Source organism: Lissotriton helveticus, chromosome 4_1, assembly GCF_964261635.1.
Source record: "Lissotriton helveticus chromosome 4_1, aLisHel1.1, whole genome shotgun sequence".
Lineage (NCBI taxonomy): Eukaryota > Metazoa > Chordata > Amphibia > Caudata > Salamandridae > Lissotriton > Lissotriton helveticus.
The window spans coordinates 88,912,256-88,937,203 of record NC_136063.1 but is presented as its reverse complement, the minus strand read 5'-3'; the positions used below and the strand labels follow the sequence as shown (position 1 = coordinate 88,937,203).

General features: G+C 47.3%; 1 protein-coding gene across 1 annotated transcript in view; it reads right to left on the bottom strand.

The window, feature by feature from the left end:
* The window catches only part of LOC144827032 (E3 ubiquitin-protein ligase TRIM39-like), a 230,620-nt gene that overhangs the window by 171,682 nt on the left and 33,990 nt on the right, over nucleotides 1-24,948 (bottom strand). The window contains exon 2 of the mRNA XM_078685498.1: nucleotides 23,165-23,260. Coding sequence (XP_078541624.1) covers nucleotides 23,165-23,260 — 96 coding nt within the window. The remainder of the gene's footprint in view (nucleotides 1-23,164; nucleotides 23,261-24,948) is intronic.

Sequence of the window (24,948 nt, the reverse complement as noted above, 5' to 3'; positions counted from 1 at the left end):
GCGTGGAGTTCCTTTTGTGGGAGGCCTGGGATGTTGTTGTTGGTGGGTGCGTGCGCAAATGCTTCACACATGTCTTCTGAGATAGGCCTGACTGCCCGCGCCGCGTTACCTAGAGGGCGAGCAGGGGTCGACTTTACATAGGAGTGGCGGTCTCTGACTGGTTGTGGCGCAAGCCCTGGCCGGCCGGGGGTCCCATTTCCTACACTGGTGGCTAGCGGTGGGATCCGGACTTGTGTTTGCGCAGTACCACAACGATAACCGGCCTCCCTACAAAACTCTGTATTGTAAATGGTCGCAAAGAAAGGAGGTTATTGATTTTAGGAAGTTACTTAAATGTCCGTTCTGTGAAAAATGTGTTCTGGTTAGGTGGCCCTAGCTCGGGAGGGTAGATCATCTCCCTAGTGCAATGTGTTTTCTGCATTCACCAGAAGGGTGGGATCCAGTGGTGGCAGCGTAGTTGTGTTCAATGTGTATGTGTGTGTGTGTGTATTTGAGCTTATATAGCGCACAGCTACCCACAAAGGGTTTCCCGGCGCTTGCTTAGGGAACCCGTCCTGGTATTCCCCTGTGAGATAACCCCGGCAGGGTATCCACAAGGTGAAAGCCAGGCATCCCGCCGCGAGGGGCCGTTGTGGAGATTAAGCAAGCTGTTGCCCAGAGTCGCAGAGTGTGAACCCGTGAGTCGAGAAGGCACCAGAGCGAGAATTATCGAGTCTGTGGAATTTTTGAGCCCAAGACCCGCCGAGGCGGGGAATTGAACCCTGGTCCAGGGCCGATCTCAGCTTCCGGGTCTGCCGCCTCTAACCCCTGAGCCACACTTCTCCACTGGTTCCTGTCCCTTCCTTGGAGTAATGGTACCTGTGCCACCTAGGGTCAGGTCAGGTTGCTAAAAATTTCTGTGGAAAATGTTTAAAGATTAATAGAAATACCCGTCCTGTGGAAAGTTTTAAGGGTTACTTAAATAATCTGTTCTGTAGAAAAATATGTACATATACTGAGAGTTAGGTGTCCCTAGCTTGGGAGGGTAAATCATCTCCCTAGTGTAATATGGTTTTCTGGATTCACCAGGAGGGTGGGATCCAGTGGTGGTTGTGTAATTGTGTTCAAATGTGTATGGTCCGTGTCCCTTCCCTAGAGTAATGGTACCTGCGCCCGAGGGTCGGGTTGAGGAATCAGGGGCGGTGGAAAACTGTCTTACCAGTCTAGGGGACGGTATGTGAATGAATGTTGAGGTATGCTGAGTAATGGAGTGTAAGTTCTCTGGGATGGGGAGCTTGCTGAATCAACGTTAATCCTGTTCTTCCTTACCCCGCTAATGTGTTGGATGCATCATGTGTTCCGTACACCGCTGAATGTGTTTGACGCATCATGTGTTCCGTACCCCACTGAATGTGTTTTAGGCGTCAGGTGTCGCCCTGGCTGAATTTATGTTAAAGTGTATCCCGGACAAGGAAGACCTGCTGGCGCTGCCGCGGCTTGCCTTGGGGAGAGCTGAACCTTGAGACCTGCTGGCGCTGCCGCGGCTCGTTTTGTTGAAGTTATGGTAGTTGTATCCCGGACAAGGAAGACCTGCTGGCTCGGCCGCGGCTTGCCTTGGGGAGAGCTGAACCTTGAGACCTGCTGGCGCTGCTGCGGCTCGTTTTGTTGAATTTATGTAGTTGTATCCCGGACAAGGAAGTCCTGCTGGCTCGGCTGCGGCTTTCCTTGGGGAGAGCTGAACCTTGAGACCTGCTGGCGCTGCCGCGGCTCGTTTTGTTGAATTTATGTTAGTTGTATCCCAGACAAGGAAGACCTGCTGGCGCGGCCGCGGCTTGCCTTGGGGAGAGCTGAACGCTTAGTTCCCAGGTGGAAGACCAGTGGAGGGAGGAAGTTCCAAGACTGGTTGGAAAGTGTGTTCTGAGGGTGTTTCTCCTGGGAGAACGCGGAACCTCAGAAGTAGAGGTAGGGTGGGGCATTCTTGCCCGTGACCTCTGGCAAGCCTGAGGGTGCGGACCCTAGGTGGAAGGAACAGTGGTAGTCGTGGCTACCCTGAGAAAGAGAGTGGAGCAGGGCTATTGTGGACCCGGGGTTACCACCCCCCACTTCAGATTAGCAGGGACCAGTGGTATCTAGGTGGCCTAGGGCCTGGTCCTAGTCACGGACAACTAAGGCGTGCCAGTGGGGTAGCCTGGTTGGCCCTATGTCTTTATTATTTTTTATTTTTTTTTTAATTTTTAGTCTGTGTGTGTCTATCGGTCCAGGTGGCGTCGAACTGGAGGGTGGCTCGGTAGCGCGGGCCACGTCCATGTTCTATCGCCCTGCAGCAGGGAAGTCCATCACGGTAATGATTGGTCTACCCTGCGTTTGGGCTGGGAGGGGCATGTGTTGCACGTGGCCCGTCTGGCAGGTCCGCCCCTGAAGTTTTTATGGTATATGTAACCTGGGGATGGTGATTCCCCCTCTGAGTGAGTGTGAAGAGAGAGCGACCTACCCTTCCATAGGAATACATGGGGAATGGATGAGTCCTCGGTAGTTCCCGATGCGTAGGGTGTGCAGGGTCAAGTCTGGTATGTATGAACTCGTGAGATTGAATGCTGCGCAACGGTATATGAGGTATGAGTGTCTAGTGTAGAAGTCCCCCTTTTGGAAGTTGGCATAATTGTGGAATATGTGCCTGGTGTATGATTGGCCGAGGCTGGCTGGTGAGCCTGGCTCCCAGGATCTGGGAGGGTCTGCCCCGGTGGTGAATGGAGTGTTTAGCATGCTGATGTGAGGGGAGGAGTGAGCCTGGGTCTGCTTGTGGATTGACTGTCTGGTTTGAGTGTCATGAATGAGGCTGGGTTTTCCCCAGACAATGCTGGCTCCACCCCCTCGGGGGCGGCTGATGTTCCTAGCCTGGCCAGTGTAAAGAATCCCCCCATAACCAGTTCCAGCTGGTTCTCCCCCTGCCTGCCCCTTCAGACCAAGAATGTGTGTATAAAAAGGGTGCTGTGACACTCTGGACTTGTTCTTGTTCTCAACTTGAATCTACCAGGAGCTGCTGCTGCTGGGGCTCAGGGTTGGCGTGCCTCCCTGGGCCCTGCCCTACTCCTGGACTAAGGATGGCCCTTTCCCCTTCTTGGCGCTGCTGGGCCACCCCTGAGGTCCTGGACTACCTATGGACTTTGTTATCCTGCATCTAGCGCTTGGGGAGCGCTGTCCCTTCTGCCCAGCACCTGGAAGTGCTGTTCCCTGTCCTCTACCGCTTTGGGGCGCTTCACTCCTGCACGAGCGCTGGGAGCGCTATATTCAACAAGCCGGTGCTCACCCGGCGTCTGCCCCGTGCTACAAAGGTTCGACATCCCCAGCGGGTGCCTACCTCGCTTTATTCCCTGCCCTTGTGCCTTACGAGGGAGCCCACTCCTCGTCGATTTCCCCCCGAGTTCACCGCCGCCACCCGGGACCCTAGTGATGTCACCCCCGGGCCGCGCTGGTATTGGCTGCCGGCCCGGGATTCCCCCCTAGCGTCATCCCCCAGGCCGCGCCGTGATTGGCTGCCGGCCCGAGAGAAGGAGAGAGGCCGGCCGAAGAAGGACGACGAAGCAGGAGCGGCGGGAGCCCACTCGGCGCTCCTGCGATACCCCCGTGAAGCTGCTGACCCCCCCCCCTGGGGCTCCCGAGAGGGAGAGAGCCCTGGAGCACAAGGAGAAGGCTGGCGCAGCAAAGGAGACCGGCGCACCAAAACCGGTGAGTGCTGCGGCGAGCAATGGAGAGGAGGGGCGTCGGGACACATTGTCGGTGCCCGCCCCTCCCCTCGAGTGAATCCCCGGTTGTGCCCTGAGGCCCGTGAGGCCTCCCACGAAGCCGAGTCCCCCGAGAGGGACTCCGCCTGCCCCACCTATGGTCTGAGCCCTGCGAGGCTCCATCTTTGGCCCCTTCAACCCCTGAGCCCCGAGAAGGCTCCATCTATATGTCAGCCCCTGAGCCCTGAGAGGCTCCATCTATATGTCAGCCCCTGAGCCCCGAGAGGCTCCACCGTGCCATTGCCCCCATGAGCCTCGAGAGGCTCCACCACGTGCCCCTGGCCATTCCGAGCCTGCTAGGCTCCGCCCCCCCCTGTTCCAGAGCCCGAGTGGCTCCACCAGTTGGCACCGTTTTCCCCAGAGCCGGCGAGGCTCCCACGATGCCCCTCAGTTGCCCAGCACTTCGTGGGCAACTGCTACGTTTAGGTTTGCCCCGGGCTCCCTGCAGCCTGCCCTGAACATCGAGACTCTTGGGCACCTTGCCCCAGAAAGGCCAGCTGGCCTGTGGATTGCTATGGACTAAGACTGATGTGATCCCCGCAAGTATTCTGTGCTGCACCTCTACGGGTGCCCCTGTTATGTTATGTATCCTGTCCTCCCTTCCCCCCTGAATACCAGATGTCTCCTGTATGTGATTCCTGGCAGTGGTCCCTTGGCCCTGCGCTGTACCTTCTTCCCTGTAACCCCTGCCCGTGCCCCTGGCACCTTGTACAATGTGTGTTCCTATGTGTCCTGCTTAATACAAAGACTATTTTCATATATACTTTGCATGGAGTTCCTTTTGTGGGAGGCCTGGGATGTTGTTGTTGGTGGGTGCGTGCGCAAATGCTTCACACATGTCCTCCGAGATAGGCCTGACTGCCCGCGCCGCGTTACCTAGAGGGCGAGCAGGGGTCGACTTTACATAGGAGTGGCGGTCTCTGACTGGCTGTTGCGCAAGCCCTGGCCGGCCGGGGGTCCCATTTCCTACAATTGCATACTAAATTGAAGTCGCCTCCCCATAGAAACTGTGCGTTCCCACAGGATTTCGTTATATTGGACAATTTACTAAAGAACTGCGGGTTATCATAGTTGGGGCCCATACACATTGACTATAACCAAGTCCAGTCCCCGACCTTGGCAGTTGGATATCACATAACGACCTTCTCCGTCTGCATGCAACTGCGTGACTTTGAACACCCTTGATCCCCGATTAATGCCGCAATAGTTTAACTTTTATCTGAAACCCTACGTCGCTGTCAATAACATACTGAGTTACTTCAAGTGTCTGGGAAAGCACCCTGCATTCAGACAACTCTCTTCATTCTCGCCCTTTACTTTCACGCTCACACTGCACTCACACTGATCACCATGCACTCACACCATTCACCCATTCACCCTGCACTCACAGTGATCACTCTGCACTCACAATGCACTTGCGCTGTTCACCCTATACCTCACCCTGCAGTCACACGAGTACACTACTCATCCTGAATGTGACACTTCACTCACCTATCCCCTCACTGCTCAATATGCAACTCACTCAAACAAGCCCATCAGTAATCATACATTCATTCGTCACATTCTGAACTTGCATTCGTACCCAAATTCATAAATTCATACGCCACCTCACTCACCCTGCAGTCACTCCTCTTACCCTACACTTGCACTGTTGCATCGCTCACCGTGCACTCACATGGGCACTCTTGTCACCTACACAGTGTGCAGAGGGTTAATGTGCCTGCTACAAAGAACGTGTACCATGCAGATCACAGAACTGAGTGTGAGTAGATTATGATTAGTGCTATAAAAAAATGAAATCTTTGTCAGAAAGATGCTATAGAGATGAGGTGCATTGTTGGTGAGTGGCACTGAAGGAAATCATGGAGAAGGAGGAAACGTGGGTGGGGCACCAAAAAAGACTGTTGACCGTGTGCGACCAGTGTTTGGACCAGCCCTGGCTGGGAGTGTTAGTCCCCTCCGAATTTCTGGTCTAGTGACTCCCCTGCTTCTGGCTATTATTATTATTTACATTTGTAGTGCAATACTGTTACCAAAAGATGTCCTGGGGCTAATAACCATCTGCTGCCTGAAGGCAAATGAGAAACACACAGAACTTGACAGCAGCATTTGACACGATCTACCACCAAATCCTACTCCAGAGACTCGAGAACATAGGCATCCGAGGGAAAGCCCTAAAGTGGTTGACCGATTTCCTCACCAATAGAACGCAAACAATAAACTTAGGCCCTTTCAGCTCACAAACCACCAAAGTCACCAGTGGGGTACCGCAGGGCTCATGCCTAAGCCCCACATTTTTTAAGATCTATGTTACCCCCCTGGCTGGCTTACTGAGGCAACTCGGTTTCATCCCAATCTCCTACGCCGATGATACACAACTTTTGCTCTCCTTTGATAAAACAGACACAAACATCCAATCCACCTTCTCAGAGGGTATGAAAGGCATTGCTCGATGGATGAGAGATAATCTCCTCCAGCTAAACACTGGGAAATCCGAAATCATGCTGTTTGGAGAAGCAATAACAAAATGGTCCCCTAATTGGTGGCCTGAGGAACTGGGGTCAGCCCCCTCCCCGAAACATGTTGTGAAAAACGTAGGTGTGAAACTGGACCAGAAACTTACCTTAGAAGAACATGTTAACCATACCGCAGGGACATGCTATTGCACTTTAGGTCCCCTCCGCAAAGTCTTCCCCCTTCTACCTACATCCACACGTAAAACCCTGGTCCAGGGCCTAATCCTTAGTCCCCTGGACTACTGCAATGCTCTACTTATTTCTGCCATGGAATCTTCTCTTGGCAAACTACAAGTAATCCAAAATACCACGGCCCGACTGGTGAAAAACGCCCCCCCCCCACCCCGAACCTCAGTACTCCGAGAACTCCACTGGCTTCCGGTGAAGCAAAGAGTAAAATTCAAAATATGCTGTATGGTTCACAAATCCCTGAACAACATGGGACCCAGCTACCTGACCAAAAAAATTGGAGAGATCCATGCCACCTAGAACCCTACATTCAAGCAACCAAGGATTCCTTCGGGTCCCACGTATCAAACTAGCCCGTATGGGTGACAAAGCATTCTCCCACCTCGCTCCGAGATACTGGAACCAGCTCCCCCCCCCCCAACTGCGCCAATGCCCCAACTTCCTAACTTTCAGAAAACTGCTCAAAACTACGCTAATCTAAACCCTCCTTGGCTGGCCACGAGCTGTCTCAGCGCTGAGATACCCCGATGGGGGTGATTCGGGCACTATAGAAGTCATCAATCAAATCAACTAGAAGGAGAACTATCCAAATGGGGTAACCTACAGAGCATAGAGAAAGTTTTTTATATCTTCCTAAAGGATAATACATTCTTGGTGGAGTGAAGCAAAGGAGGGTGCAAGTTCCATAATTGCGCGGCCTGCACCAAAACAGCGAGAGAGACAACTCATGCCTTCTTAAGTTAGGGAAACAATAAACAGAGTGGCACAGGGCGGGAGGGGCATACGGGTCCGACCCGTATGCTTGGTGAGGAGAGATGAGAGGATGAGAGAGGACAGCAAGGGAGTGAGAGAATTCGATGGAAGAGGTCAGGCATGAGGAGAAATGTGAATTGCCAAAGAGAAGTGTGGACACGCAAGAAGTGAGTGTGAGCCAAAGGTGAGGGCTTCTGTTAGAACAAAGGGGAGATGTGAAAGATGAATCGGGGGACTGGAGAGGTGTAAGATACAAATAGACAAAAATTTGAATTGAGAGACGAGGTGAATGAGAAGTGCTGAGGGGCCCGGGTGGTGACGGGACCAGAGAGGCCATGAGATAAACGCGAGAGACTGTTATAGATGAGGGCAGTGAAAAGAGAGAATAGCAGGAGGTGATTAAAGGTGAAGTGAGGTTGAAAGGGGAGAGTTCAGAAGTTGTAAAAAGGGGTGAAAGAAAATGGCCTGCAAAGTGAGAGGGAAACGGGGTTGGGAGAGGAGAGAGGGATGGAAAGGAGGGGGTGAGAGGAAAGCTGCATGGGTAAACTGCTTAACTCTGCACAAAACCGTCAGGTTTTTAAGGGACCCCTGCTTCTCCTGGCCAGGGCCAGGTGTGCTTCTAATGTGGCAGCACGTATTCCTGCGGAGTGGAAGGCCCTTCTCAAAGGTTGACTAGAAATCTTTCTGATATTAATTGCTGTATTTTGGTTATAAACGGGTACTGATGGGGTAAAATCTTTCTTCAGTGTTACTGTGCGTAAAAAATGTCAAAATAATGAAGCAATGCTATCCCAAAATACGCAGCATCACATAACATCACTTACACTTTCTTCCCACACATTTTAGTCAAGCCTGTCGCGTAATTTGATTCTCGCCTGCCTCATAATTCTAGTAGCCCTGCCTACAGGTTTAGAAATTTTTGTCAGGAGGGGGTCCTTACACCTCAAAATGTTGACAGTGGGGTCTCGGCATCCAATAGTTTGAAGACCCTGTAATAGAGGAAAAGAATTGATGGTGCTGCAACCTCAGTGTAATCTCATTGAGTTTTTATAAACTACGCGAGTTCCGCCCACCTCTTACCATGACGCATTGACTACACTAGTGCCCTTAGACTCATGACGCAATGCCTAGACTACTGCCCTAAGATTCATGCCACACTGCCTAAACTACTGCCATAATGCCCATGATGCAAGGCCTACAGTAAAGTCGTAAGGCTCACAAAAAACTACCTTCACTACGGCCCTAAAGCTCCTCACTTGTTGTCTTCACTACTACCCTAAGACTTCTGATGCGCTGACTAAATTACTCCCTAACTTCCTGATGTGCTACCTACACTACTGAAATAAGGCTAATGACAAGCTATCTACTCTACTGCCTTAAGGCTTATGATGCGCTACATGCAATACCGTCCTAAGGATCATGATGCTGTACATGCAATACTATATGAACAACAAAAAGAGCATCACCATAGGACCAAATACATGGTCTCTAATGGAGAAATAGGGAGATGGAGAAATAACAAAAGAAAAAGGTTTATCCTTTGTTAAAAGACCCCTCACTCACCAACCTGGTTGGTGACATGCTTAATCATCGGGGTCCCAACTGGATAGCCGAATGCCATACGGGTGTGCTACGACACCTGATTACAGTGGAGCGGGTTTTTTGTGAATGTAGTGCAAAAAGAGTGGTGTTAAAAACTGTCCAAATAATTCTTCTCTGAAAATGTTTTATTCAGAAGTTACTGGACAGTGTTAAAAGCAGAGAAGAGACACCAGTGTTGGTTTTAATGACCAACTGTATCTATGTGATTGTGTGGTAAGGTCTACATGTTTCAACCTGTGGTGGGATCTGCCAGGTTTTCGTCAGGACCAAAAAGCGTGGAACCTGGACGGTGTACACACACTAACGTGTACCCAACCCTCGGTCCCAGAGACCAAACTGTGTACTTGCAGTTGGTGTCCTCACAGCCTAGTCAGGAGAGGTAAAAATGGAGAAACCTGTGAAAGAAAAGAAAACATCACAAACAAACAAATTACGTGCCTGTAACGTAGTGTAGTTTCTCAGTAGTATAAATGCTCCATGCGAATCCCTTACATGCTGGAGAAAATGTCTCAGAGGGTACATACTATATGGTGGCAAAAATGCTGGCACGGGCCTGCATAGTGTTGCAAGTATGCAAGATATCTCTACAGGTAATTACAGAGACAGAGGGCTTAATTTGCCAGAGTGTAAGCTATCTCACACTTGCACAACATCACACAGATCAATATATGTGGATAAGTGGGTGTAAAATAAATGTTTAGTCACTCTGACACACTTTGTGAGAAAGTGACTAACAACGTACATGCACTATAGTGTAAGCGTTTTTAAATGCATGCATAATTATTATCAATAAAGCATCATTGAATCTAGGCAGTGGGAGGAACCAGGACTAAGGTAAATCTTACTCGGGGAGGGTAAGTATCAGATACTTCACGGGGATGGGAAGGTAGCCAGTTCAGCTCAAAAATATACTCTGTAATAATAAAAAACAGAGAGGTGGGTTGTAGAGGGCAATGGCGGGTTTTCCGGGAGCGGGAATAATCATGAACATGCCGCTGTATGATGCCATAAGTTGATTATCAAAATCCATCTGGAAATAGAATCGGAGTTTTAAAAACTTACAGTTTTGCCGATGTGAGAGGCCGTTATGCCTATATGCTATCCAGTTCTCCCCGCAACTGCCCGTGACTGTCAGCGTTCGAGATATGCAGCAGCGAGTTCCGGGTGTGGGCGGGGCTACGCGTCACATGACTGACGTGAGAGTGGGTTGCTCAGGCAACCGGCGAGGCCACTATGCCTCGCTGCCTCAGTTAGCGAGATGGAGGGAGCGCCTAGCATTGCGATCCGGAACAAAGGGTCTGGAATTGAACCAAATCAGCATTGGCATAAAGGACAGAACGATGGAAATTACGTACCTAGATGGTGCTCATTCCACAAGGGGCCAATGGGAATGAAATGACATAATAAAGCCCAGCTGGTATGGGAGCAGTATGTATGCAACATTAATATAATATGTATTAATACATATGGGCAAAATTAAAACCCATTATGAGGAAGGCAATTGCATATAAAGAGGGGTTGGACCTCTTTGGGTGAAAATGAACGCTTCACAGTGTTTGCATTAATGCTAAAGTAATACTGTGCAATACAACTGGAGTAAACTTGCACTACTTCATCTCTGGAGGACTGTGCCCCATGGAATGTTATCATTCAATCCAATTGTGTGTGTGGACAGTCTGTAGATCCAGCGTTGCTCTTTTTCAAAGAGCTGGTGTTGTATGTTATTGCCTCTATGAATCTGTTCGATCTCAGTTCATTCCATATCATTGGGGGTATGATTCATTTCAAGGAAATTGTCAGTCAGTTTGGTGGCACTCTTTCTGCATCGAATGGTACTGCGATGTTCGCAAATTCTTCGTTTTATCTTCATACCAACATAGGATTTGTTGCAAGGACATTTTATCAGATAGATAACATTGCTACTGTTACAGTTACTATGTGCTACTTGGTTCCAGACTTTCCCAGGTTCCAGGGACAATGTTTTAGCGTTTCTGGTGAGGTGGCATACACTGCAGTCTCCGCAGCGGAAGTGGCCCGTCAGATCAGGGAGGCCCCATGCTTTAGTAATTGACTGGGTCTTGTTCAGATTAGTGTACTTAGGTCGAGTATTCACCAAAGAGTCTTTTAGGCTGCAGGATTTTTTTAACAAATCCTATGTTGGCATGACAAGTAGGAAGATAAAAAGAAGGATTTGCGAACAGTGTAGTACCATTCCATGCAGAAAGAGTGCCACCAAACTGACTGACCATTTCCTTGAAATGAATCACACCCCCAACGATATGGAATGAACTGAGATCAAACAGATTCATAGAGGCAATAACATACAACAACAGCTCTTTGAGAAAGAGCAACGCTGGATCTACAGACTGTCCACACACACAATTGGATTGAATGATAACATTCCATGGGGCACAGTCCTCCAGAGATGAAGTAGTGCAAGTTTACTCCAGTTGTATTGCCCAGTATTACTTTGGCATTAATGCAAACACTGTGAAGAGTTCATTTTCAGCTCAAGAGGTCCACCCCCTCTTTATAAGCAATTGCCTTCCTCACAATGGGTTTTAATTTTGCCCATATGTATTAATACATATTATATTATTTTGCATACATACTGCCCCCATACCAGCTGGGCTTTATTATTGCCTTTTATTCCCATTGGCACCTTGTGGAATGAGCACGATCTATTTACGTAATTTCCATCGTTCTGATACTCACCCCGAGTAAGATTTACCTCAGTCCTGGTTCCTCCCACCGCCTAGATTCAATGATGCTTTATTGATAATAATTATGCATGCATTTATAAACGCTTACACTATAGTGTATGTACGTTGTTAGTCACTTTCTCACAAAGTATGTCAGAGTGACTAAACAGTTATTTGACACCCACTTATCCACATATATTGATCTGTGTGATGTTGTGAAAGTGTGAGATAGCTTACACATGGGCAAATTAAGCCCTCTGTCTCTGTAATTACCATTACCTGTAGAGATATCTTGCATACTTGCAACAATATGCAGGCCCGTGCCAGCATTTTTTGCCACCATATAGTATGCACCCTCTGAGACATTTTCTCCAGCATGTAAGGGATTCGCATGGAGCATTTATTCTACTGAGAAACTACACTATGTTACAGGCACGTAATTTGTTTGTTTGTGATGTTTTCTTTTCTTTCACAGGTTTCTCAGTTTTTAACTCGCCTGACTAGGCTGTGAGGACACCAACTGCAAGTACACAGTTTGGTCTCTGGGACCGAGGGTTGGGTACACGTTAGTGTGTGTACACCGTCCAGGTTCCACGTTTTTTGGTCCTGACGAAAACCTGGCAGATCCCACCACAGGTTGAAACATGTAGACCTTACCACACAATCACATAGATACAGTTGGTCATTAAAACCAACACTGGTGTCTCTTCTCTGCTTTTAACACCGTCCAGTAACTTCTGAATAAAAAATTTTCAGAGAAGAATTATTTGGATAGTTTTTAACACCACTCTTTTTGCACTACATTCACAAAAAACCCGCTCCACTGTAATCAGGTGTCGCAGCACACCCGTATGGCATTCGGCTATCCGGGTGGGACCCCAATGATGAAGCATGTCACCAACCAGGTTGGTGAGGGAGGGGTCTTTTAACAAAGCATAAACCTTTTATTTTGTTATTTCTCTATTAGAGACCATGTATTTGGTCCTACGGTGATGCTCTTTTTGTTGTTCATATAGTCTTAGGTCCAGGGTACCAGGAGTATCTCCTTCCACTCTCGTGGATAATCCCTCACTCTCTCTCTTTGTTATTACGTACATGCAATACTACTCTAAGGCTAATGCACTACCTGCACTGTTATGTTATGATGCATTTGTAGTGCGCACGGATACTCAGGAGTGTCCCGGCGCGAAATGCCAATGTCAGGAGCAGAGGAAGCGAAGCATGACTACGTTTAGTCAAAAAGCAGGGTCTTGAGATGCTTCTTGAACAGCCTAGTATCTGGGATGTTACGCAGTTCCAGAGGGATGGAATTCCAGGCTTCAGCTGACTTAAAAGTTAGAGCTGCCCCCCATTCCAGTAACAGTACATTAGAACAGTGGTCCCGGTGAACAATTGCATAAACATAAAGAGAAACAATATTTAAAGCAAAAAATGAACGAGACGTGTTAAACTTCGTGTACAGTGTTATTTAATCACACTGGACTGACAATGATTCATACCATTTGTTAACACAGTATTAAAACAGTGCCCCAAGAGGGGAAAGGGAAGGTGGGGGTATTGCGATTGAGGTGAGGATGAGAGAGTGAATTAAAGAAAGTGCGATTCACAAAATATAGTATTTACACAACAAAAAGGCTCACATTTAAGCCAAGTTATTTACACTATTTCCAAAATTCTAATAGCCATGATCAAATAACAGAAACACAGTGATTCATCGCTGTTGTTACAACTGGCTAGTGTATCAGATGTCGACGTTTCGACCTCTAGAGCATAGTAGGTTATTTAGTCCCTTACGCTAGGGTCTTCCTCAGAACAGTGGTGGTGGGAGAGGGGGGGGGGGCGTTGATACCTGGGAAAAGAACATAAGAAACCATTGAGAACTAAGTATTTCCAAATGGGAGATGCAGTTAATCAAGGGCCTAAGCCCGTTACTTTACCATGAAAAGACTCTCGATGGGCCTGAATGGGAAGAGGTGGGCGCGTAGGCTCCGGTAAGGCGAGCGAGAACAGAAACCTGCAGGAATAATGAGCAGGTTCAGTAATGAATCAAGAACCCACTTTATCTGGTTGAAGAAGTTGGGCCCAGGAAACTACTTACACAGGAGGGTTATTAATCCCTGAATGCTTGCAAGATGGGCGAACATAAAAAATCAGCTGGGCCTTGAAATAATTCCAAATCAATAGTTGTTTAATCACATTGGGCAATGTAGCTCTGTGGTAGTAATCTCTGAAAAAATGGAAGAGTAGGAGTAATGAATAGCTGGTCGACTAAATCACCTACAAACATGGGCTTCAAAATAATGAAATAAAACTGCGTAAAGCCTAAGTCTAAGCATCTATCTTGGTGCCTGTCGTTATTTTAGAAAAATGCCTAGGTCCAGGTTTGTGTGGACTAAGACGTGTAGTTGGAACATGTCAACCCCTTCATCTACAAGGTGTCCTTTTGGAGACGGTATATCGATGATATACTGATGATTTGGACGGGGAACTCTATGGAACTAAGCAGCTTCCACTCTTGGCTCAATGGAAGAAGTCCGGACATTCAGTTCACTGTACACTCTGATCCAAATGAAATTGATTTTTTAGACATGACAATCAAGAACGAAGAAAACCATCTATGCACAACTCTAGATCGGAAACCGGCAGAGAGGAATTTCTTGCTAAGATATAACAGCTACCACCTGCGAGGTCTTAGAGACAATCTATCCTTTGGACAGTTCTTGTGCATCCGCAGGAACTGCACAAAGAAAACAGACAACTTTGTACAATCAGGTGGCCTAAGCCAATGACTGGAGGAAACAGGATACCCAGGGAAACTGAAAAGGAGAGCACAGAAGAGGGCATGGTACAGCCCACGGGAGAGCCTGCTGACACCTAAATATAAAACAGAAGAACCCATGCAAAGGATGATATGTGTCACCACCTTCTCGACACAAAGTCATGCGATCAAAAAGGTGATCAACAGATATTGGGACCTGATATCAAGAGACATTGACCAAACCAACTTTTTTAATTTAGAGAGAGAACAGCTGGGCTGTGTGTCTGATTAGCAGGGCCACAGCCACACTAAAGTCGAAAAACCCGAAAATCACAGCAAAAAGTGGGGGTGGCCATAGGAAGCAGAACCTACTCTCCTACACTAACTACACTACTGCCCTAAGGCTCATGACGCACTGCCTATAGTACTGTCCTAAGGCTCATGACACGCTGCCTACAACACTGCTCTAAGGCTCATAAGACCCTGCCTGCACTACTGCCAAAAAGCTTAGGACACACTGCATATACTACTGCCATAAGTACCACGACACACTGCCTACACTACTGCTCTAAGCCTGTGGCACTCTAACTACAATCCTCCCCTAAGGATCATGACGCGCTGCCTATACTACTGCCCTACAGTACGGCCCTAAGGCTCATGACGCACTGCCTACACTATTGCCGTAAGACCCATGACAAACTGCCTACAATACTGCTCTAAGGATCATGAGACACTGCCTACACTATTACCCTAAGGACCATGAAACATGCCATTACTACTACGCTAGGACGCACTGCCTACACTACTGCCTTAAGGCCCATGACAAACTGCCTTCAATACTCCCCAAAAGCATTGTGATGCAATGCCTACACTACTGCCTTAAGTCCAATGTTGCACTTCATACACTATGCGAAGGCTCCTCACGCACTGCCTGCACTCCTGCCCTAAGGTTCCTGACGGACTGCCTACACTACTGCCCTAAGGTCCATGACACAATGCTGCCCGGAGCGGCAAGACGCAATGTATACACTCCTGGTCTACGGCTTATGACGCGCTGCCTACACTACTGCGCTACAGCTCATGACACGCTGCCTAAACTACTGCCCTAAGGCCCATGATGCCCTGGTTACACTACTACACTAAGGACCATGATGTTCTGCCTACATTCCTGCTCTAAGGCTCAAATCTTGCTGTCTACTCTACTGCCCTAAGGATCATGATGTGCGGCCTACACTACTGCCCTAAGGCCCACAAAATGCTAACTACACTACTACCCTAGGGCTCATGAAGCACTACCTACACTACTACCCTAAGGATCGGGATGCACTGCCTGCACTAATGTGCTAAGGTTCCTGACACACTGCTGCCCTAAGGCTCATGAGACACTGCCTACACTACTACCCCAAGGCTTAAGCGTTCTGCCTATACTATTGCCCAACACTACTACCCTAAGGCTCATGATACACTGCCTATAGTACTCCCCTAAGGCTCAGGGACTGCTGCCTACACTACTGTCATAAGGATCATGACAAACTCGTCAGAGAGACAAACTCCCTGCACTACTTCCCAAAGGCCAATGAAGTGCAAACTACTCTACTGGCCTAAGGCACATGATGAACTGCCTCCACTACTGCTCTAAGGATCATAAAACATGCTAACACTACTACGTTAGGACACACTGCCTACACTAATGCCCTGAGGCTTAGGACGCACTACCTGTGTAAGGTTCATGATGCACTGCTTACAATACTACACTAAGGCCTATGACACACTGCCTACATTACTGCCCTAAGGCTCAATACTTGCTTTCTATACTACTACCTTAAGGCTCATCATGCACTGCCTACAATACTGCCCTAAGGGTCATGACGTGCTACCTACAGTACTGCCCTAAGGCTCATGACACACTGCCTACACCACTGCCCTCAGGCTTATAAAGCACTGCCTACACTAATGCCCTCAGGCTTATGACACACTGCCTACACTACTGCCCTCAGACCTATGAAGCACTGCCTACACTAATGCCCTAAGGTTCATGGCGCACTGCCTATACTACTGCCCTAGGGCTTGTGACACACTGTCTACACTACTGCCCTACTGCTCATGACACTGCTTACACTACTGCCCTAGGGCTTATGACACACTGCCTACCCTGCTGCCCTACGGCTCATGACACTCTGCTTACACTACTGTGCTAAGGCTCATGACTTACTGATTACACTACTGCCCTAATGCCCATTACACGCTAACTACCCTTCTACCCTAAGGATCATGACCCGCTGCCTACACTGCTTTCCTAAGGCACATGACACGCTAACTACAGGACTGCCCAAAGGCTTATGACGTGCTCCCTACACTACTGCCCTAAGGCCCATGACAAACTGCCTACAATACTGTGCTAAGGCTCATGATGCACTGCCTGAACTACTACCATAAGGACCGTGAAACATGCCAACACTTATGCTAGGATGCACTGCCTACACTACTGCCCTAAGGCCAATGATAAACTGCTTGCAATACTGCCTAAAGGGTCATGGTGCAATGCCTACACTACTGCCCTAAGGCTCATGACGCACTGCCTACACTACTACCCTAAGTGCCATGACTAACTGCCTACAATACTGCTTAGGACAAACAGCCTACACTACGACCCTAAGGCGCATTATGCACTACATACACCACTGCCCTAAGGACCATGAAACATGCCAAAACTTCTACGCTAGAACGCACTGCCTACACTACTGCCCTAAGGCTAATGACAAACTGCTTACAATATGGCCCAGGTTCATATTGCAATGCCTACACTACTGCCCCAAGATCCATGTCGCACTGCATAATCTACTACGCAAAGGCTCATCACGCACTGCCTACACTACTGCCCTAAGGTTCATCACCCAGAGGGTGTGGTCTAATGGCTAGGGCGGTCGACCTTGAAGCTGGGACGCTCAACATACTGTGATCCTTAGAAAATCACTTAATCTCCCCGTGCCGAACAAAAATGATTGTGACCTTGTGTAACGCAACTGGTGCACATGTAAAGCGCTCTGATACCTACGGGTCAAGTTTGCGCTATTTACTAAACTCCGAGTGTAAACAAATGCCCTAAGGCTCATGATGTGCTGCCTACACTACTGATCTGAGGCTCATGACGCACTGCCTACAATACTGCGCAAATGCTCATGACACGCTAAATACACTACTGCCCAAGGGTCATGACTGGCTCCCTACACTACTACCCTACAGCACTGCCCCAAGGCTCATTACGCACTTCCTATAATACAGCACTAAGGACCATGAAGCACGGCCTACACTAATGCGCTAAAGCTCCTAACACAGTGCTTCCCTATGGCGTACTGCCTACACTACTACCCTAAGGACCATGAAACATGCCAACACTACGACGCTAGGACGCACTGCCTTTGACATGCTCCTACGGTGCTGTGTCTGAGCTCCTGACTCAAAGCCTACCCTACTCCTGCCCTAAGGCTCATGATGCACTGCCCACACTAACGCCCTACGAGCGGTTTGGTCGTCTCCTGTAACTTTGATGGATCTATCGATTTCCTGTTAACATGCAGTTCTTTTTATCATGGTTCTTTATAAATTATAAAATATTGCCTTTACCACTTAACTGTCTGTGCCATACATTATCTCAATATTATTTTCCTGACAGTACATAAATCTGGGAATTGATATCAAATATATCTATTATACTCTTATTTCAGTGTGTGGTGCTCTGTGTGGTGTTTATGTTCCTGGCTTGTGGATGTTTACTACGCGGTTTTGGTGTCGAACATTTCAATGATTGTATAAAATGTGGTTGTATTATTCAATTTACAATTCTATCAGCCTTGAGATAGCCTCAGACCTGCACGCCGAGAAGGGGCGAAGCACATGTTGCCTCTTAGCGCTCAAAACCTTTTGTTTCAACCCAAACAAAATTACAATATTGCACAACTAGTTCTTGGATCTATGAATTTCTGTCTAAAAGAGGGCAAACATACAAACGAGCTCGATTGGACCTCTAACTCTGTGTAACTTAAATACTTCAGTGAGTACAACCGAGAACTTTGGAAACGGACTCAATTATAAAGGATGTGCGACCCCTGGGACATACAAAGAGGACTTCAATGGAGTTTACTGGGCCGCGGGCTGAGACTGCATTTTAGTTTCAGGTTTTAGCCTGACATTTATTTTTGAACATTTCTTTCAGTACATTTTGCGGCTCTGCGATAAAAACCTTAGAGATGTATTTGTCTTAGTTCTGCCGCCTGGGAGTCTGCACACAGTCTCAAGGTTAGGAACAGTCTGGACTCTGATTACCATGGAGACAGTCTCGAGACTCCAGAACTATCATGGCTTCCGGTCGCACCGTTGACACTGCGATTGGACCAGTTTGTTTAATAGAAGACCGACCTCTGACTTCCATTCAGCCCGGGGGAGCACTTCTGGGGCTGTCCTGGACCTGGGAGCACTGCTTCCGGGATACAGCCAGTGGATTCTGCCTTTACCTCACCGTAGACGACAGACACTACAACTTACCCGCAAGCCACGAGGTGTGGGGTTTAGGCAAGGCTGTGGAATAGGAAGACCTTGTTGTCCTAAAACACAGTAGAACTTACCTGTTAGGAACTGTATGACAGGAAGCACTGCCTACACTACTGCCCTAACTCTCATGACGCACTACCTACACTACTACCCCAGTCATGATGTACAGCCTACACTACTGCCCTAGTGCTCTACTCTACCTACACTCCTGCCCTAGTAATGATGCGCTGCCTACACTACCGTCTTAAGTCTCATGACGCACTGCCTACACTATGGCCCTACCGCTCATGACACGCTACCTACACTACTGCCCTAGTCAATAGGCACAGCCTACACTACTGCCCTAGTCATGAGGCACAGCCTACACTACTGCCCTAGTCATGAGGCACAGCCTACACTACTGCCCTAGTCATGAGGCACAGCCTACACTACTGCCATAAGGCTCATGAAGCACTGCCTACACTCCTTCCCTAGTAATGATGAACTGCCTACACCACCGCCTTATGTCTCATGACGCACTGCCTGCACTACAGCTGTAAAGTTTATGATGCACTGCCTACCCTACTGCTCTAAGGCTCATGACGCGCTGCCTCCTCTACTGATCGAAGGCTCATGAAACACTGCCTACACTACTGCCCTAAGGCTCATAACCCACTGCCTACACTACTGCCCTAAGTCTTATGACTGACAGCCTACACTACCGCCCTAAGTTTCATGACTTGCTGCCTACACTACAGCCCTAAGGCTCATGACACACGGCCTACACTTCTGTTCTAAGGCTCATGCTGCACTGCCTACACTACTGCCCTAAGGGTCATGACACATGGCCTACACCACTGTCCTACGTCTCACAATGCGCTGCCTACAGTACTGACCTAGATCTCGTGACGCACTGCCTACACTGCAGTATTAAGGCTCATGACGCACTACCCACACTACTGCCCTAGGGCTCATGACGCACTGCCTATGATGGAGGGAGGTGGCAAAGCAAAATTTTGTGTACCCCTCGTGAAGTCCATGTTCCATAACGTTAATATTTACTAATGATGTGTTGTGATGAAATAATCAACAATAGTATAAGTTGCACACATATGCACATGTGGGAATACTAATCTTGTCTGCATGAAGCAATATAATTAACTAATTTGTGGTGTTATTGTGATGTGAACTAATTCACAGCTTAAATATAAATAAACGCAGCGTGAATATGCTTATTGTACAAGTTTTTGTGCTAGAAAGCCATTGGATATGTAAGTATAAAACGCATTTATGTGGCTTATCTGCTAGGTAATAACTAATGGGGAAACATTAGTACGGTGGGAGGTAAACAGAAGGGCTTTAGTTCCATATTTAACATGAATTTGTGTTTGTTTCTACGATAGTTCCAAAAGTGGCCTCTGAGGCCTAGTGAAAACATGGCTGCTCTGGTAGTCTGAGATCGAGTGCTGGACTGCGCATGTGCACCCGAAGCCTGCTAGTGAGAGTGAGCTGCCTGTGCTCGTATGGGAAGTTCAAGGCTACAGCGCCCTGGAAGTCAGGATGGTTGCCAAAACATGGACACTCGAGTGTTCCGAACGCGAGAAAGAAAGGCATAGTTGCCAATCGAGGATGTGCCTAGGCCAAAGACTTTTCTAAACAATACGCTTTTATTACTTTGCTGATTCACTGTGAATATGATTCTGTAATGGTGAGGAAATGCTCACCCAACCCAAATTAGTCCAATCAGAACCCGAATTGGTGATGTTAGATACTTTTTAGATAGATTAAGCAAGGAAATTAGTGTATAAAACCCCCTAATTTTGCTTCGAAGTATTCGCTCCTTTCGATTTTATCTCGAAGTGCTGTCGGATTGCAGATCGATTTCTGGATGTAAGACTCTTTGCTTATTTTTTTGTTTTCTTTGTAGGAATGAAGGATACGATGAGGGCGTTAGTTAGGGATGTTAGGAGAGATGAACTTGGAACTATCGGTTCTTTGCTAAACTTTTCCACTGAACTTTGAAATAAATGTTTATTTTCCGAGCTTTAAAATTAATGATCATTATTGAAATAAAGTTTAAGATTTTTTCTGAATAAAAAATTAATAAATGCCAAAATGTCAGACATGCTAAAAGTTTTGCTTTTAATAAAAATTAGATAAATGGAAAATTAAAGCTGGTCTTGTATTTTCCTACGCCTAATTTTCTTACTAGCTGATCCATCACCGTTATGGTGGTGTGTCTGAATAAATTGACATTCGTTTAAAACTGCAGGTGTAAATAATAAATAGTTGAAATAGGTTTAGACAGTCCGTCAATGTTACAGTATTACTCCTTTATGTTTCATCAATCCCTGAAGTAGAATTAAAGTGATAAAGAGGAAAGTGTGCAGTGTTATGGGCCCCACCGGTGAATGAATATGTGACTGGACATTTCAGGGAAACAGTGATGCTGGTTAAGAAATTATTTTTGGAGTACCGCTGCAACACCTACACTACTGCCCTAAGGCTCATGGCACACTGGCTACACTACGCGTTAAAGCTCATGAGGAACTGCCTACTCTCTGCTCTAAGCCTCAAGACAAACTGCCTACACTACTGTGCTCAGACGTGGGGCCCTGGAACCAAGTTGTACCCGGCTGATGAGCCCATAACTAGGGTAAAACCGGTCCTGGGTTGCTTGTGCTCCGGATCAGGGAGGATCTGGCCTGGCAGCTCTGTCTGGACTGAACCCATAACGAGCAGAGATTAAGCATGGGCGGAAAATCCGTTCCGCTCGCGGATTTTGCGGATTTTCGGTAAATTTGCGATCAGCGAAAGCTCGCGAATTTACCAAAAATCCGCAAATTCGCACGCAGCGGATTTTTTTTTCTTGGTGATACAATTTTGCGGCGTGCGGCGTAAGTTCGCAATTGCCAACATGTAGGTGCGGCGGGCAGCAACAATCTCGCACTCGCGAAATTACAAAATTTGCAATTCTGCACAAGAAATCCACTAGCAAGCAGCATAGACCTTCTGAAAATGAGGATTTTTATCAGAATAACTCCTCAGGTTGACATTTGCCTGCCCTTTTTTGGATTTGAGGCCTTTTGACTTTCTTTGGATCACTTTTGGAGTAGAAATCAACTTTCACAAGTAAGTTTGTTTGGGGCATTACATTTGCTGTTCTGCAGAAAAACGAGTTTTGCTAAACTGAAAGCACTCAGCAGGTGCAAAAGTTCAAATTCATCATTAGTAACCATTCCCTGTAGTGCTCCCTGACTGGGGCCCCTCCAGAGTTCAGTTGCTAGTTCCAACAATTGTATGACCCTGCTCTGACCCTCACAGCCGGAACATAGAATAGCTACAAGTAGGCCACAAAAGTCCTGGAAAAAAAAATTGCACTGCAACAGAAAGCAAATTACAGATAAGGAAGCAGGTGCCAGACTGGAATTTTAAAACAGTGACACATTAATAAATGAACCCCAAATTAATTCATGTCAGTTGAAGCAGGGCAAGTGTGCTTGCTTTTTCCCCCCATAATGTACAGTGATGATGATGAACCAGAGGGTGGCATTGATGTACCAGAGGGTGGCATGGGTGAAACAGAGGGTGGCATGGGTGAAACAGAGGGTGGCAGTGTTGAAACAGAGGGTGCTGTGAACCTGTGATGATGAACCAGACGTAGAAACAACATAGTCGCAACCGTTGCGTGCGGACAAGTAAGTTCGCAATTGCGAACTGGTACAAAATCCTCGCGAACTGGCAGAAACCCTTGCGAACACTATAAAAACAAAAAAATCCGCAAATTCGCGAGAATTCGCGGATTTTGCGGATTGCGAGTTCGCAAATACGCAAATTCGCGAACGCCAGATTAGCAAAATTCGCCCATGCTTAGCAGAGATAATGTTCCCATTGGGTGCTGGGTCAAGGCTGATTTGCATATAGCTGGGTCCAAACTGAGGTGGAGAGGAGGGCTGAATAATGATGGATTTGGAAGATGCCCCAGCAATTGCCGGTGGCTTAGATTAACTCTCGCATTCCATCCATCTCTTTTTGTACAATTTGGTAACCGCAGAGGTCAGCGCATTAACAGGAAAGGTCAATGCCATATTCAGAGATTGCCGCACGCTGACTTCTGTGGGACTCGCTATACAGACCTGTATATTTGCCTGCATGGGGAGGCCTCTATGATCAGTAGCGACCCGTGCAGGTAAGCACGGTGAGGTGGGGCATGGGTGGGGGATTGTGAAAGTGGGATAGGGAATGTAAAATAAATAAATAAATAAAACCACTTACCTTGTGCTCGCCGCTTTGCTGAGAACACCCCACCACCCCTATCATTGCTACGCCGCTGTCGGAATCCCAGCTACCACTTACCTTCATGGTGTTATAGTGTTCCGCTTTCTTGAATTCAGACTCTAAAATATATTCCATCTCTTTCCTCAGACGACACAGCCAGTCCTGGAGCTTCACCTGCATAGAGGAAGTTGCAGGAATGAGTGCAGATCTGCAGATTGACCTCTTTCATAAAAGAATATTCATTACAGCAGCAGATACTTATATCCACATTTTATAATTCAGGGTCTACACATCCAGAATGTCCATATCAGTCACAAACTCATCCATTTTACGTACCAGGCCACACCTGTATTATAAGCATCAGTCCGAGGTATTCTTTTAAAAGTGCAGAACTAAGTGTATTAAATAGACCTGGGAAGTGAACTCTGCTCTGTTCCCAGAATTAGCTGTGTTTTCTGCACTCCACTCTCCACGGAGTGTAGAAAACTCTGCTCCGTATAGTGCAGCTGAGTTTTTTCGAGCGCGAGTTGCCACTCAGGTAGAATTTCTACCTGAGCTTGCAGAACTCCGCAGAGTTTTTTTGTCACTTTGGGGAGTTCCACGAACTACACCTAGGGCTAGTATTAAACTCTTTAAGGGACACACAAGTTGAATACCATGAGGGAAAGGGGTGTGTTTTATATGGTGTGGTTGTGCGATCTCACCCCTTTAGGATCGATAGGTTTCGTTTGTCAAACACTCAGTTCAACCCTGGGTAGCTGTGGCTCTGTGCAGCTAGGCTTACACAGAGAAACAAATGTAAACTGCACTAAAACAATTGCAAAAAAATAACTGAGACACTCAAAAAATCCAACACCTATTTATTTTGTCGATGACGTCCCTCAAAGTCCTATCCATCCTGATAAAAGTCCAGAGGCTACTGGACTACCAGTCACTCTGTATCGCAGTTACATCCCCACACATCCTCTCCTGTGCGTTAATTCAGCTTCTGGTTGACCAGGCTGCACTGTGAGGACTCTCCTAGGTGCAGGTAATTCAGTGCAAATTTGAGCGTTGAGTCCTGGTCCCTGTTGGCGCACGGCAGCATGTGGCAGTGATGCAAAGATCTGTGTTACCTAATTACCTCAGCAGACTTCTTCAGCTGCTAAGGCCATGAACTGCAAAGAGGAGGTAGTAGTAGTATTTCTTTATTTGGTTTTTAAAATGTATAAAAAACCATAAAAGTAATTTCACAGATAAAAACAAATCATTCACTTTTTAAAATAGTTGCATGTTATTGTAAAACATATTGTCAAAAGGGGAAATCGGGGATCCCTTACGAATTCTACCTAATACATAGTAGTACTGGATTATCTCATTAGCAAGGGAAAAATTATTACAAATTCATTATATGCCTAAAAATACATTTCAGAAATTTAGCTACATATTTACAAGTCCATTCTGTTTCTAAAAATTGGAGTCGTACTGGGCACGACCAGCTTACTGGCCCCACTGTATGACCGTCCCAAGGCGAATAAATTGGAGGGGCCTACCAGACTAACCGCGGCGCTGTGGCATACGGCGACCGCAGCGTTGGGCTGGAAGGGAAAAATAACGAAACTCACACCACTGTGGGACTCAAAAGTCTTTGGCAATCTGCGAACCAGCAGGGGCTTCTCTCACTGGGACACTATAGGTATATCAACGGTTGGGGACCTTTGGGAGCGTGGCGCGGTGGTTGCTTTTGATAGATTGAGGGAGCTATATGACATGGGAGAGAGGGAGCTATACAGATACATCCAAATCAGACATGCACTGCTGGCGGTCATTCCCCCTGATAGTGTGTTGCCGGAGGCATCCCCACTGGAGGACCGACTTCTCAC